General features: G+C 40.9%; 1 protein-coding gene across 3 annotated transcripts in view; it reads left to right on the forward strand.

The window, feature by feature from the left end:
• The window catches only part of mideasb (mitotic deacetylase associated SANT domain protein b), a 30,479-nt gene extending 15,561 nt beyond the window's left edge, over positions 1-14,918 (forward strand). For all 3 annotated transcript variants that reach the window (XM_032546981.1, XM_032546982.1, XM_032546980.1), the window contains 9 exons: positions 489-555; positions 3,500-3,642; positions 3,943-4,046; positions 6,492-6,567; positions 6,964-7,052; positions 8,412-8,555; positions 8,700-8,822; positions 9,935-10,128; positions 11,596-14,918. In XM_032546981.1, coding sequence (XP_032402872.1) covers positions 489-555; positions 3,500-3,642; positions 3,943-4,046; positions 6,492-6,567; positions 6,964-7,052; positions 8,412-8,555; positions 8,700-8,822; positions 9,935-10,128; positions 11,596-11,836 — 1,181 coding nt within the window. In that variant the 3' untranslated portion in view covers positions 11,837-14,918. The remainder of the gene's footprint in view (positions 1-488; positions 556-3,499; positions 3,643-3,942; positions 4,047-6,491; positions 6,568-6,963; positions 7,053-8,411; positions 8,556-8,699; positions 8,823-9,934; positions 10,129-11,595) is intronic.
• Positions 14,919-16,025: the final 1,107 nt, after the last annotated feature.

A 16,025-nucleotide genomic window follows, 5' to 3' on the forward strand; every position in this document is an offset into this window, starting at 1 on the left:
TGGATCATTTGCGTTAAATTACAAAGCGCTTACTTAAGGAATTCTCTGTTGCTGGATTTCAGGCAAGAGAATCTTTATTTTAGTTTAAGAAGGAATTGAATTATTTGTTGATTTGCATCTTTTAATGCATTTCTCATATCGCATAATGAACGATTCAACAAAAATTCTGAAGAAGGTCCCAGTATTTAGATTTGACTAATTGATTGTCAGAATAATCCATAAATCAACTGATAACTAAAATAATTGTTAGTTCCTCCTCAATTATCCTATCAGATGTGTCCTTTCCTGGCAGGTAAAGCTAAGACTGGGGTGGGTCAGGTTGCCTTACAGTGTTAGGTCAGATTTGCTGGACTGTTATAAAATGTATTCATATTGACATTTGCTTTCATGCAATTCAGTTTGAAAAGAAGAATAAGCCAATTGTTAAAGCAAAGCTATGAGAGACTTGTATATTGTCACCGACTGCATTTTGTTTCGCCGCTCTTCAGACAGCTGCGACATCACGCCACCGGTGCTGTCCGCCATGAGTGAGACCACGCCGGTCAGCATCGAGCCGTGAGTATCCCGTTTCACTCTGGAAGCAAGCGGTTTTGAAGGCCGACTGACATTTTCAAAGAGACGACCAGGCTCCTCGGTAGCTCGCATTATCCTAGCGGGAGGAATAGCCCTGCGATCAATTATTCAAAACAACACTGGATTGAGTCATAAATCATCTCCTCGGAGATCGCAAGTTCTTGAAACTCTAAACCTGTCATTAAATGCGGCTGTACTCTCCGCCGCTGTTACCACTGGACCGTCTAAAACCAGGATTTGCCCTTCTTTGTTCTCAGGATGCAGAAAGAGACCATATAATGAAAGGTTTCTGAAAGCTGTGGGCAATAAAGTTAAGTTCCTGAAAATTCAGTTTGATTAGGTAAATGTAATTTTATTTATATAGCACATTTTCAGCAACAAGGCAATACAAAGTGCTTTACAGGATTTAAAAGGAAATACAAGCAAACTAACAAACTGAAAGAGCAAAAGAAGAAAAAGCTTATAATGTTGATCCAAAGTAAATAAACTAGACTACCATGTTTCACTGATGCTTGAGTCATTTAGGCTTGTGTCAATAACCCAGTCCCACTGATACTTCATAAAAAGTTCATAAAAATCAACACCATTTACATGCTTGAACACTCAGTAACTTAAATTGCAGTAAAGTAACACACGGTGCTTCATCTGTATTACCTTGTATAAGTTAGTGTTGTGGTTTTGTCAGTTCGGTTCATTTATACAACACCAATTCTAAACAAAGTGTCCGATTTATGTACAACAACAAAAAAAAAGTCAAGCAATCCACCAACAATGCTTTGTTTTTTCATGGCCACTCCTGTCATAACAGAAGTTTTGTACAGGTCAGCCTTTTGTTACTGAAAACATACCTGACTCGACACATACAGCTACATTCTTCACTTCTTGCTACTTTTTGTAATGTTTTGATTCAGAGCAGCTAGCTAAATTCCTAGCCAAATGCTAGGCTAGCAAGTTTATCGTCTGTCCATAGTTTAATGCTTTTTCAGTGAATCGTCTGGTGACACCGTTGTTCCTGTGCCTTAGAGAGGCACTGCTTTGCTTTGACCTTTGTAAAATTGAACTACTGTGGTTTTGGCTGCTCTCTTCCTAACAGCTAAGCCCAATTGAGCACAGCAGGTAGATTAGGTCACATGACAAATAATTTGAGCTTCAGCAGCCAATACAGTCTCTCTGTCACTGTGGTCATCATTGTAAAAGGTGAAATGTTGGAGACAACCCAAGCTTGCGTGGTCAACAAAACAAAGTGGATGGCTTAAAATAGAGTTTAGCAAGCTGGATGTTAAAAATGGTGGGCAAACCATGCTGGGCTGAGGAACAAGAGGTAAAAGTCGGTTGACTTTGGTTAAGGATTATCATTTAAACATGCACTGACTTTACTCTGATCCATTATCTGGGATTGAACCCATACGTTCTGTTTTATCTTCTTTATGTTGGTTTACATAGACACAAAGGGCATAAAAATTAAAGTATCTTTCTGTTTCTTTAAAATAAACAAATAATTAAATGCTACCTCAGTTGAAAAGAAAGCAACCTGTCAAACTGCCACTTTCAACAAAAAATAAGCAAAAAAAAATGGCACTCTCGTTATCTAAACCTCATGATTTAATATCAATAATCTCTGACTTAATTGTTCATTCATCTAAACTGCGTCAGGTCAGTTTTATGAGACTTGCGGGAAATAAACAGAGAGAGAGAGAGAGATTTTGTCTCGAACTGATTCATTTCAGGACCTTAATTCTTTTTGATTCTGTCGTTCTTCTGCAGATTTGTATCTGTGCTTAGAATCATAAACCCATTTCATGACCTTAACTGGGCCAGACGACACAGTGGTGGTTTTCTTAACTGGTTCAAAGCAGATTAAAGATCAGCAGCACCTTGTTGCTGCTTTGCCAATTTCTGATTGCAGCAAGGATGTACTTATCCTCTATTTACACAGATTTATTAAAGTCACTAGCTTTTGTTTGAACAAAGCAGTTTAAAAGAAAGAGTTTGGCCCTCGCTGAATTTAATTCGAAGCTCATTTAAGGCAATCGCCAATCCAAACCCGGCCTCTGTGAACTGAAATGCGAAGTCTGTAGCAGGCGTGCCCGAGAGGGTGGGCTCATGTTTGTCGCTGCGTCGGCAAAGAGCAGCAGTTTACGGCGGCGCATTGTTCAAGCCTCGGCCCGTCTGATGCCATCTGCTCGGCAGTTACTCAGCCGCAGAGAACTCGGGCTTTTCCCACAAATCATGCTTTCAGTTCGGTCTCCCGAACGCACAAGAGCCATCGCAGGTCAGCTTCTACCGGCCCACCTTCCCTCGAGGGGGCCGCTGGAGTACACTCGCGCGCACATAGCGGGAAATACGGCGAAGCTCGTGGGAAACACAGAAGGCGAAGGGACCGTCTGAATTGTTTTCGGTGGCAACAAATTGAAGTGAAACATGAATATCTATTTAGAGGTGTGCAAAGAAAAAAAAAAGGAGATTATTTAATAATAAATCTTTAATGAAAGTATGTTATTTTGTGATGTAGGTTTCTGATGTGGTGTTGCTTTTTGTCGGGAAAGCTTTAACGAGGAGTGTGAACCACAGCATTCTCCATGACTTTTCACAGAACGTTTAAATTCCCACAAAGTTTTACTTTAAAACTCCACATCCGTGCGGGTTGCAGATCTGTTCCTGCACCAACCACTGTGGTGTTTTTTTTTTACATTTTTTTATTGTGGACCTCGTTGTAAAGAGTAATTCATTGGGGAAAAACTCAGGCTTGTAGAGCAAAAACTCAGTGTCGAAGCGATGTAACAGGAAAATAGCGCAGCTGACATTGAAAATATGAAAAAAACAGAGAAAAAAAATTACACAACCCGACAAGTTTTGCTCAAAAATAGAAACAACCTTTGGAAATCCTAATGTATTTGATTCTAATGTTCTGATATCACTTCTGCAGACGAATTAATATCGGGTCGCGGTACCAAGCGGAAGTGCCAGAGCTGAGGCAGAGGTCAGCTGTCGAACTGGATCGCCATCGAGCCGAACTGGTTTGGGCTCCACCGTCTGAACTGGAGGGGAAACCAGACTTCCAGGACAAGGGTGAGACAAACAAGCCAAGAAAGGAAATTAGAACAATTTTAGCTCCTGTAATTGTAAATAGACCAAAGCTACCAAATTATTATACCAATACCAATTATTCTACCAAAGTAGAATAATTATTCAGTATCTTTTTTATTTATTTATTTATTTTTTAACTCTTACAGAACAAGTCTCGCTTAGATTCCAGATTTCTCTATTTTATCATCTTTCATCATGGAAATATGGTGAAAATAAATCCTGAAAGCGCAGTTGCTGTGGTTACGCTGACATTTTAACGTTCGCTGTCGACGTCTCTTTCAGTGGAAGACCTCATGCACCTGGCCTGTTCCAGTGTTTTATACGGAGGAGGCACCAACCAGGAGTTAGCACTCCATTGTTTATACGAGTCCAAAGGGGACATAATGGTGAGTGCAGCCGAGCGATCCATACTGACTGACTCCACAGCAATTTGTATGAATAATAGAAAAATGGGCTAACAGAAGAGCCACGACTTTTCTACCATTTCAGATACAGGGTTTGTGTCTATGCTGATTAAGTGCAGGCATGTTTTTTGGGATTACTCCCCCCCTCCCCCCAAAAAATCTCTTTAGATTTCTAAATTGAATAAGAAAAATGTAAAAGGCAGTTCCAAAGTTTACATCCACCACGTGCAAATCTTTTTATCCTGTTTTGTCGAAACGCTTTTTGCTCGCCCTGACAAAACAGATGGAGAACTATTTAGTGTTGGTCTGGTCCATCAAAACATAAGATCCGTCGGAATTTCAAATGACTATTGGAGAAAATTTAATCTGCATCATACAGAAGGCACTGAATACCCACAGTGCCGACATACAGTAGACACTCTGGCACAAATTTTCTTTTGCGCCTCCACTCTGTGCGTTCACATCTATAAGGACAATTTTTTTAAAATTGCACAAAATCAGATTCCAGGTTTTTTTTTTTTTTTTTTTTTTTTTTTTATCATTTCCATTGTTTTTGTATTTAAGTTTTTTAATACTTTCTGACACCATCTAACTTCTTTGGAGTAAGTTATTGTGTAAAGAAAACCAAAGCAAAAAGATTTTCAGTTTGTTACAAAACGACGCACGATGTACAGTCACAAGAATTAAAACTTGTGCTTTAGCTAAGCAGGCTAAATTATTAGCTGAAAACTTCCTTACCTCGGTTTAAAACTACAACCCAAACCGGCCGCATGCAAATGTGAGGTTTTATTAAATCTACTACATCTAATTTACAACCCTCCCCTAATCTGATATTTCCTCTTAGCCATTTTTTTATTTTTTATTTCTTGGGTTTTTGTAAGCACGGGCATTGACCGTCCTTCGACGAGCCCGCGCTGGTTGTTGAAAGGAAGTGACTGATCTGTAGATTTTCACTTTGCTTTGTGCTGAAGCTCTGTGGTGATCTGAGATGACTGTGATAGTAAACCCGCCTGGTTGTTCATAGCCTGAGGCCCGCTGCCTCTCTGCAGAGCGGTGTGGGCTGCAAGAGCCGAAACAAACATTTTAGCCCTTTGTCGATCAGTGAAAGCGGATCGCAAACTGCTGACGAATAAGAGGTTTTTCACGATGTGTCACACTTATACCATCTCCGTTGCAGACATGTGCCGGTTAGCTAAAGGAGTGGCCAGTTCCGACGGGGCTTTTGAAAGATTTGCCAGCAAGATGAAGACACTGATTTATTATGGAGGCTAAAATGTCAGAACCTCTCATTGTGATTCAAAACTCCTAAAACTGAGCAGACAAATAATTGCCACGCCCATGCTGCAGAAATAAAACATCCTGTGTCTCGTTCTGATTGCATCACAAGAAGGCCACTAATGACATCAGAGGCTAACCTCAAACGGCTAAAATGTTTTAGTGCCCGGATAAAACAGGCGTAGTAAAACTCAGCTTCTTTTTGCACTCCGTTGACCCGAACTTCTGCTGAGAAAATTGTTTTGTAATGAGGTAGGAAACAATTATTGGTAAATAGTGTGAGTTACAAGAGAGGATACAACTGGTTGTTATTCCGAGTAAACGGAACTCGATATGCTTGCAAAGACATTCTTGACACTTGACTTTGTCAGGTTTTGTGAAAGTTTGTCGTGTTTTATTTTGGGTTTTATGTGATTGGCCCCTGAAATGATTCTGTTTGGCTCCTGACCACAAGTCAATTTGGCCAGCAAAATAGAAATTTTGATCCCAAAAATTATTTATTTTTCTTTTAATAAGGCCTTCTTTTGTTTTGGATATTTATTGATATACTGATTTCATTAAAGAAAGGTCTATAGTTGAGCAGGTAAACCTCAAGAAAGAAAAATTACAAACAAACTTTTGCATTTTTAATCAAGTTCTTTTCGGAGGCTTACTATCTAATAATGTCTTTTTGCGTACTGTGAGAAAGACCTCAAAAAGATCTGAGCTAATGAGATCTCGAACGAATTCTTGCATCTTTAGAGAAGTCTGCGCCGTACGTCCTTTCAGCCTGATCCCGAGCTCTCGTGGTGCTTTATGGTGCTGTGGGTTGAGATTTCAGGCCCTAGCGACCAGCACCGGTCCAATGTTGTCTAGGAAACTACGAGGAGGGGGCAGCCAAAGCGCCCACTCTCTGCAGCAGTCCGGCTCAAACTGCCGTCTTCCTACATTCACGCACCGTCAGATGGTTTTCTCTGAAAGACAACAGTGTCGATTCGACGACTTCTCTCAACCCTGATGGAGTCCAGTTTTGCTATGACGCACGGTAGAGTTTGCAGGAAAGACAAGCGTTTAACCCAACTCATTGCAACCTCTAACCCCTTTCTCTAAATCTGCAGCCTCTAATTGTGATTAAACGCTACTTTTTTGTTTTGTTTTGTTTATTTTCCTCAGGATGCTCTGTCTCTGCTGATGCTGAGGGATCCAATCTTCCCAAAGACACATCATCTATCCAGCTACCACTACTCGGGTAATTCATGCCTCACACAGATGACTCCGGAACCCCTCTGTCTTTTTTTTTTTTCCCTCCCTCTTTCTCTCTGTACTGCCTGAAAGCAGCTGCAGCTCTGAAAGTGTGTTGGTGCCCTGGATGCCTGTGAAGGTTGATGTAAAGAGGGTGAAGGGCAGTACAGCATGTGGTTAATCCCAAACGGAAGACAGACAAGGCATTGTTTAACCAGTGATTTTATTTATTTATTTTTCTATTGCTTGTGTGTGGTTTTAAGAATTGGGGGCGTGGGGGATGGGACTCCACTTGTTACTGTCTCCTTGCACTCGTTCTTATTCAGGAGCAACTTTAGAGGCGTGAACGTGTTTTTCGATATATATATATATATATATCTTCTTCCCTTCCTCCTTCCTGCAGGATCAGACAGCTGGACGGCAGCTGAGAGGCGTCTGTTCAACAAAGGCATGGCCACGTGTAAGAAGGACTTTTTCATGGTGCAAAAGCAGGTATGCGTGCTTTCGATCTGAAGAAAAGGAAACTTTTGATTCTCCCCGCGGCAACTAAAGGCCACGTATATCATGTGTTCCTGTTCCGAGCGGAACAGGAACACATGATATTCTGTGTCCTCTGCCCACTGTGTGGGCGGAGGAAAGGGAAATACAGTCGCTGTGGAACAGCGTTTCCGTTTCTGTTTCGATTGTTGCTCTGTCATTGTCAAGCAAGGTTTTCTTCTTTTTTTTTTTTTTTTTTTTGCTTTGCTTTTCCACAACGATGCAGCAGAATTTGAGGTCGAAGTTAGGCCTATTTAGAGTGTCACATTGTTGATGGTTATGTGGTTTGCACACTCAGTCTTTGCTCCACTTTTCTTTTTTTTAAATCACAATGTCATGTCAAATGCTACAAGAAACTGTAAAACGTCATGTGCAAACTTAAATGATTTGGTTATATTCTGCTGACTCCACACTGAGTGGTGGGTTTTTTTTGTGTGTGTGCTGTTTTTTTTAAGGTCCCTGCAGGAGAATAGATGGCGATTAATTTAGTGTTTTTTGAAGCGTTTCTCTGTTGTTTTGACCTTTTGATTTCGACTCGTTATTCTTCTCAATAACACAATTATGACCCAGCTTCTGTTTTTAAGCACAGGCTGCCAATTTTAATTTAAAATGTCGTCGTATTTCAGAGATTTTTTTTTTAGCTCCTAGGAGATAAACTGGCCCACAGCATCATGGATCGCCCTTTACTTAGGAATGATCATCATTTTATATCCAGATGGCGTTTTTGCTAACCCTAATTTTGTTTTCCTCTGACTAATAAACACAGTTCCTTGTAAAAGTCCCATCAGTGGTGATCAAACTCCACATGCTTGTATTTGCATTAGTGGAACAGAAAAACATATTTATTTATTTTTTGTTTTTTTGGGGGGCAGTTTTTACCTCCTTTACCATCCTGTTTTCTGTTCGCACTGGCAAGATAAAAGCGTTTGCTTATCAAGCTATGAAAGTAGAAATAAAAAAAATAATTCTTCAGCTGCACTTATTTCATAGAAATCGTGGTCATTTGATTGCATAATAGGATTTTCCCCACTGAATAAATGTATTCAAATTAAAGACTAGATTTTTCTGTTCTAGTTTTTCTGTCATCCTCGTACAGAGTATTTTACGACTGAACTTTGAATCATTAGGGGGAAAAAAAAAAAACTTGGTGAAGAAAGTGGCAAATCTAGAAGCTGAAATCTTTCACTGACACCCAACTAAAACAACGATTTACCATTCATAACCAAAAAGAACGAGTGTTCGGAAAAGGATTTTGTCTTTTGCTGTGATCGAAATATGCAAAACTTGTGACGCAGTGCGTACGGGTCCGTGCAGGTGACGACCAAGACCGTGGCGCAGTGCGTGGAGTTCTACTACACGTACAAGAAACACGTGAAGATCGGCCGCAACGGAGCGCTAATTTACGGCGAGAACGAGCCTCCGGAGAGCAGGACGGCAGAGGAGGAGCAGGACCACAAGGTCGGTCACGTGAGCATCTCCGGTGTTCACCCAATCTTTATCCTCCCCGAACGTCCACCTCTCTTAAACAACGTCACGGACGTCTTGGGAAGACGGCTCTCTCCTGCCAGAGCGCTGCGTCTTACTCGCTGTTTTTTCTCGCAGGCCGCTCAAAGGCTGGAGCCGCAGCAGCAGGAGGAGGACAGCAGGAAGTGGGATGGTTCAGCTGACAGGAAACAGGATGTCTGTCCCACCAGGGTGACACACACGCTGCCGTCCACTGAGAATGTAAGTGCGAAGTGACCCACTCGGTATGAAGGCTTTGATCACTGTGATCTTATTGCACATGTTGTATTTTGTACAGTTTATGCGGAACCTTTCAAGTTCTGGTATACATTTCTTCCTTATTCTTCTTTAAATCCGTTAAAGTTGCGTTTTAAAAATTCCTTAAAGGAAGTCTGAACACAGACACATTTAGATCACACTGAATAAACATAAACATGTTTGGGACTAAAACTGTGAGCAGGCCAAAGCCCGAAGTTTCTCATGGTTTACTGAATTTCAACACTCTGTTCCGCGGGTTCCTGGGTGGGGGGGGGAACAAAAAAAAAACGTGATTTCATCATACACAGTTTTCATGTTGCACTCAGAGCTGGTGGCGAGGTGTTGGATCTGCTGCCCCCCACTGGGCTTTTCTAGAAATAACTCGTCTCCTATCTCTGCTGGGAAGGGAAACAATGACTCAGCAGGAAACTTTTGCACTTGTCCGGTTGATGTTGTTTGGAGATGAGTTCTGCCTCCATGGTCATGTGATCGGACACATGTCCACACACAGCTTGGGAAAGCATGAAATCGTTTTTCACAGGTCTGGATAAGTTGAGGAGTTGAAAGTAGTCTGCAGACTTTATTCCTCTTCTTAGCTTGTAAATATTGCATGCATTCAACCATCCGTATGATTATCCATCTATCCTAGTTTCCTACTCTCTCTTTGTTCTTTTCTTCCTTCCTCCTTTCCTTTCTTCCCTTCCTCATTTTTTTTCCTTTCCTTTCCCTTCCATCTTTCTTTTCCTTTTCTTCTTTCTTTCTTTTTCTCCTTTCTGTTTCTTTCTCCTTTCCTTCCTTCTTTTCTTCTTTCCTTTACTCCTTAATTACTTTTTTCCTTCCTTCTTTCCTTTTCTTTATTCCTTCTTTCCTTCCTGCCTTGTTTTCTGTATTTTTTCCTTCCTCTCTAACGTTGCTTTTGTCCTTATTCTTCCTTCCCTCATGCCTTCCTTCCTTACTTCTGTCTTTCCTTAATTTTTTCTTTACTCTTTTCTTCCTCCTTCAATTTCTTTCTTTTTCCCCCTTCCTTCCATTTATGGACTAAAACTTCTGTCTTTTTTTCTTCTTTTTTTTTTTAGCTTGCAACAGTCCTCATTATGAAGAGCCAGGCAGAGGTGGGAAAGGAGCAGCCGGTGTCCAGGGTCATCCACCACGCCCAGCCGCCCCAGACCAAACCGCGCTTCGACGGCAACGCGCGCCGGCCGAGCCCCCCGTCGGGCAACAAGGCCTCCGCGGGGCAGGAGGGCGAGTTCCCCTGCAAGAAGTGTGGCAGGTGAGCGATCAGAGCCGCCGCTCCTGTAGCAGTCTGCTTACCGATTCAGAGCTGACGGGAGAGCCAGCAGGAAACGCTGCTGCTTCGACTGACCTCTCGGAATATGAATCAGTAAACAGAGGCGAGCGTTTCATGGTCTGTGTTTGAAAGAATTACCCTTCCTGTCATGCTTTGGTTGAATAACAGCTTGTCCTCTGGCAGCACCGGTTCTGTTATTGCCAGCCGTGTCCTAGCAACCGAAGCGCAGAGCAGATAAAGGCACATCTCGCCTCTCAGCGATGCAGCTCTGCCTCTGCGAGAGCTGCATTCGCTCTTGAAAGCGCTCCAAGAGCGTCCGCATTTGAGACGATCGTTTCCTTCAAAGGGTGTGAATACTTGTCGCTTAACACCCTTTACATTCGTTCTGATGGAACCGACCCGCGCAGTTCTTTCTGCGAGGCAGAATGTGTTCGCATTTAAACAGAAACGCCAAGGATTTTTCTGTAGCTTTAAATGTTCTTAGCAGTTTCAGTGCATGTTTGTGATTTTAACGTTTTATCGACGGAACATTCTTACATCTCTGAGAAAATTCAAAAAAATAAAATCCCAAATCCCACTGCCTTTGAAATTTCTGGCTTTACCAACATTCATCAGATTTAAATAATTATTTTCTCTTTTTTTTACTCTATTTAATCTCTAAGAGTATTTTGAGTCTGTTCAAAATATTTCATGCATTTTATTTAAATTAGGTTTTATAGACCCGCACAAATTAGTTCATGATTGTGCAATTATGAGAAATTATAAATGGTTTTAAAACTTTTTTCCCCCAAAAAATGCAATTGTATTCCGCTCTTACTCTTATGCCTCTAGATTAAAATTCAGTGCAACCAAATGTCTTCGAAATGAGTAAAATTAGTAAAGGTCCACTGCGCCACACAAACAACCCACAAACCTCACCTCTTATGGAAGACTAGCAAGAAAAACAAAAGGATTTTGATAGTACTAATTTGTTAAAAAATAATAACAAAATAAAACAACTCCTTTTTAGTACTTTTTTTTTTATTCAACTTGTAATCTGCCTCCAAGAAGTAGTCGACAGATCAATTTTGTTTTCTCTATGTTTTTTTTCCTATTAATCGTCAGAATGATTGAATCAAGGAACCAACATCAGATACATGCCACACTTTTCAGATATCCTGTTAAAAATTTGAAAACAACACATCATTTTCCTTCCACTTGGTCATTTTTCACCATATGTCTCAGTCTATTACACGTAATCCCAATAAATTACATTGAACTCTGGTCAGAGTGCGACAAATTATGGTAAGATTGTAATTTTCCAAGCCGCTCTATCTGCCAGCGTAGGGGAATTCTTTTTCCCGCTTGAAACATGACAACATGGTTGTTCTTTTTGTGACCGTGATGTCACCAGTCTCCTTAGAATCCAACTGAGCCACATGGTAACTCACCCGATCGCTCTGTTCCCAGGATTTTCTACAAGGTGAAGAGCCGCAGCGCCCATATGAAGAGCCACGCGGAGCAGGAGAAGAAGGCGGCGGCGCTGCGACAGAAGGAGGCGGAGGAGCGCGCCGCGGCGAGGGCGGCAGCCGAGGCCGCCGCCGCCGCCATGCGGCATCAGAACGGAACGCGGCAGGCGGTCGGCGACAGCGCCAACGACGACTCTTCCGGCGGCGAGGACAGCGACGACGACGACGACTGGCAGAATTAGGGCGGAGGCAGAGACCCTCTGCACCCCTCCTTTGTTGTTTTCCTTTTTTTTTTTACAGACCGCCGTTGCTCGGCGACGTCTGTGATGATCACCGCTCAAACTTCAGCGAGCGTCCGGATTTGTTGGGTTCTTCCCAAAGCTCCCCTTTACTCAGCTTTTCCAAGAGTTGTACCTCTCTTGCTCACAGGGCTCGGTGAAATCAAAGCCATGCGTCGTCCTGTTGGATTCCCAGCCGCCGCCGCCTTCCTCCGCACTTTGAGTCCCGCTTTGCTCCGACAGGCGCGTTGGACCTCCCCTTCCGTCTTCTGTTTTCCTTTCACCTTCAGCTCCTCTTCGGACCTCAGTCGACCAATATCCGATCGTCGAGGATGAAGTGGGAAAGAAAGGCTGCTTCCTCGGATGGATGGATGGATGGATGGATGGATGGATGGCATGTTCAGACTGTTGTTGTCGCTGCTCCTCTGCACTAACAGCTGCCAAAAGTGTTTTTTGAAGCATGAAATGGGTTCTGTCTGTTTATCCGGGCTTTTGGTTCTGTGAATCCCCCGTCGTCAAACCCCCCCCCCCCCCCCTTTTTTTTTTTTTCTTTTTTTTTTTAATAAAACCTGCTCTGTTCCTCACTGTTTTATGCCTTGGATGTTATGACAGTTTTATTTGAAAATGACAATCAATTTTACACTGTTGGTGTTTTTTATGGACGTGTACAATAAGCAGGTCAACTTTTTTCTCCCATCTCCCCCACCCCTTTTTCTCTGTAGTTCTATGTGGTTCTTGTTGTTTTTGTGAAGATTGTTATTATTAATATTATTATTATTATTATTATTATTAACATTATTATTATTCTAGTTTTGGCTGCAGTTTTGTCGAGCCCTTTTTTTAAAAGCTTTTCTTTTCTTTGTTTTTATTTAAACAAGAACAATTGCTCCTTGCTACCTGTTTATAACTGTGTTTTTTTTGTTGTTGTTGTTTTGTTTTTTCTTTCATTGGGAGCCAAGAAATGAAGAAACGGCAGAAGCGTATGTGCAATAGAACAAGTTATCCCCTCTCACTTCCCAGCACGGTGTTCTCTGTCAGCTCAGAAGCAGCTGCTCTGGATGCCTCGCTGTCAGGCCTCCGTTACTGATGGCGGGTTCTGACTGGGACCGTTCAGAACCGCAGGTCTCCACGGACACGAGCGCGACGACAACCGGCCCAGTCCAAACCTAAAACCGCGTTCCAGTATTTACGGCATGACATTGGCTTTCACAATGTGTGCTTCTTTTTTCTTTTTCTTTTTTTTTTATTCTTAATTGTAGGCGAGATGTAGGCACGAGCCAGTCTGTCGGTATAGATACCTCAGTATGGCAGTATTTACACAAGAAAAACTTTAGACTGTAATGTATAATATGTTTGAAACAAATTTCTAATATCACGTTTAACTTTAGCTCATCTTTATTTTGATTCGGATACACAGACAAAGAAATAAAGCTCTGCTAGTTTTCAAGTAAATGCCACATGGATGGGAACATATGGGAGCCGTCTGTCAGTAAACCATTTACTTTCATCAACAGCCGAGCTTTTTGGAAAAGTAGTGATTTGTAGTAATTAATCAGATTTTTACTCTGAACTAACGGTTCTGCCTCCTGCTTTCTACCTCAGCTTTGTAGCCGTTCCACAGACTGTTAACAGTAAGAACATTTCATCAGAAAATAAATTGTAGTCCTTATTTTCTTTAGTCCCATCTAATCTGAGCTCAGATTTGAAACATGAATAAAAAGTGATATGAATTTGACTTTTTTTTTAATTTTTTGATGGAACTTTTCCATTGTTCTTGTCACGGATTTAGATATTGATATTAACCTGCTTTTTTTTTCTCTCTCTCTCTTTTTTTTTTTGTTATTTCTGATAAAATCTCAAGCGTTCCTTACGACGGCTCGTTTTCCACGCTCTCCAAAAGCCTGTTGATGGCAGGAAATCATTAACTGACAAACAGTAGATTCTGATCTAGACGGCTGAACTAAAATCTCTGTTGGCTCTTAACATTTTAACATTAGAACGTGTCGATTGCCAAGACTAGATCTCTACTAACATGGAGATAAATCTGTGTCTGCCTTTGGATTTTTTTTTTTGCTTTGAGATTCTAGATTTGGCTGAAAAAGCTGTTTAGATGACAATTTGTCATTTTTCTCCCCTCCCCCGTTATTATTATTGCATTGTCTTTTAGATGCCAATATGAAGACAAAGTTTTCATTTTTCTAAGCAGACTGTTTGCATCTGTGATTCCTCTCTTCCCGTTTACCTGATACGAGGCACTGAGTTGGACCATTGTAACCGTGACTCATCTGTTGCTGCATATCCCAGTGTTAAGCCCTTTAGCCCGGAGCCGCCGAAGCAACAAATAGGTGAAAGGGTTGTTTTCCTTTAAAGGACAAACTGGAGGAAGGGAGGAACGTTGAGTGGGGAAAGAGACAAAAACAAGCAGAATCAGCTCTGCTTACTCTACAAGTTCCAATCTGGGTCTATGCACAGGCTGTGTGTGCGAGTGTGTGTTTAAAGCATCCTGTTAGCAGTGTGTGTGTGTGTATGAGTTCTGTGAGGTCAAATGTTCGACTGCCGTACCAGTCACAAACAAACAAACAAACAAAAAAAGGGTTTCTGCAGACTGTTCACGTTTGGTATGTTAATTTATATCTCCTTTTTTATTTGGGCTCGTCTCGAGGTTCTTGTTTGGGTTTCGGGTGGGGCGGGGAGCGACGTTGCAAAAAAAACAAAAGGTTTCGAAGAAGAATTTTTACGGATGGAAGTGGAGGCCACAGACACTTCTCGTTTCGTCCGTCTGGTCGAGGGGGGAAAAAAATACATTTCCGAAGAAAATGTTTATTTAGCTAAAGATTGGAAATATATAATATGAACGGAATTCTATGTTTGCATACTTTTTATGCTATTTTCGTATAGGGTTCACACTAATGATAAAATCAGAAAGGAATCTCAAGTGCTTTTTACTACGGTGTAACTTATTTGTGTTGATTTGATTTTTACCACCTGTGTTTTTGGTAATGATTTATGGAAGCACTGTATATTAAAGGTTCAAAACATTCTCCGAGCGGCTGCGTTTGTTTCTGGTTTCTTCTTGCACAGAACAATGATGGCTGCGAGTTGATAACACTGACCGAAACGAAATGGCGATCAGTGGCATGTTCACCATTTTTAATTAAATCCAGTTTATAAAACACCAAGTCACCAAATAGAAGAAAATTAATTATTCATAATTAAACAACACAAGTAATTTCCTCCCTTACTCTTCTTCTCCATTCTCTCTGTTTGTATCTACTCCATGTTTTTTTTGGTTTGTTATTTTCAGAGCTGGAACATGTGATCATTTGGATAGAATTGGAAATGCATAGCAGATAACTATTTTAAATATATTTTAAGGGTCCTAATTTATTCAGTAATTTAGATAAAGTAGTGAACCAATGTCATCTTTTAAAATTCGTTTTTGCTTTTTGTACTATTATATAACAAGTTGTATAATAAAAATAACTTCAGCTGCTGCTGTATCTCAATAAAGAAAAACCCAAGCATCTGATTGGTTAACTTGCACAAAAACGCAGCTGCGGACCAATCAGCTGTCCTGTATTATGTTTTGACGCGACTGCTGTCATGGCCATTAAAAACAGAATGCTATTTTTTTATTTTACTGTAAAAGTAGCATGATTCTTCCATTTACTGTTGACGTGTGGGTAACTTTGGTCAGAATGTTTTAATTAGTCGCTTCTGAACAAATCCTACTGAAAAAGGTCACTTCATAAACTAAAGAGTTTACATTTAATATTGTAAAAGTCAGAAAATTGACACTAAAACATCCAATGCAATCTCTTTTCATCATTGCAAAATATGAAAAAAAAATTAATAATTTTAGGCACAGTTAGCACATGGTGGTGAGATGAAGAAATTATTTCACTGTATGTTTTTTTTATTATTATTTTCTAACTTTATTTGACTTTAGTAGTGCTGAAGAGCTGTGAAAGAGTCTGGGCGAAATTTAAATTTCAATGTTATTCATAGACTGATCGCAGCAAGGAAAGGCAGATGTGCTTTTAATCAATGTCTTGTTGTGATAGCAACCATTATGCCTCGTCGGGTAGGGGGGGGGAAACGCTCGACAATCAGGGCTTTCATTAAAACAGCCGCCCATGAAATTGTTGCCAAG

Source organism: Xiphophorus hellerii, chromosome 19, assembly GCF_003331165.1.
Source record: "Xiphophorus hellerii strain 12219 chromosome 19, Xiphophorus_hellerii-4.1, whole genome shotgun sequence".
In the NCBI taxonomy this organism is placed as follows: domain Eukaryota; kingdom Metazoa; phylum Chordata; class Actinopteri; order Cyprinodontiformes; family Poeciliidae; genus Xiphophorus; species Xiphophorus hellerii.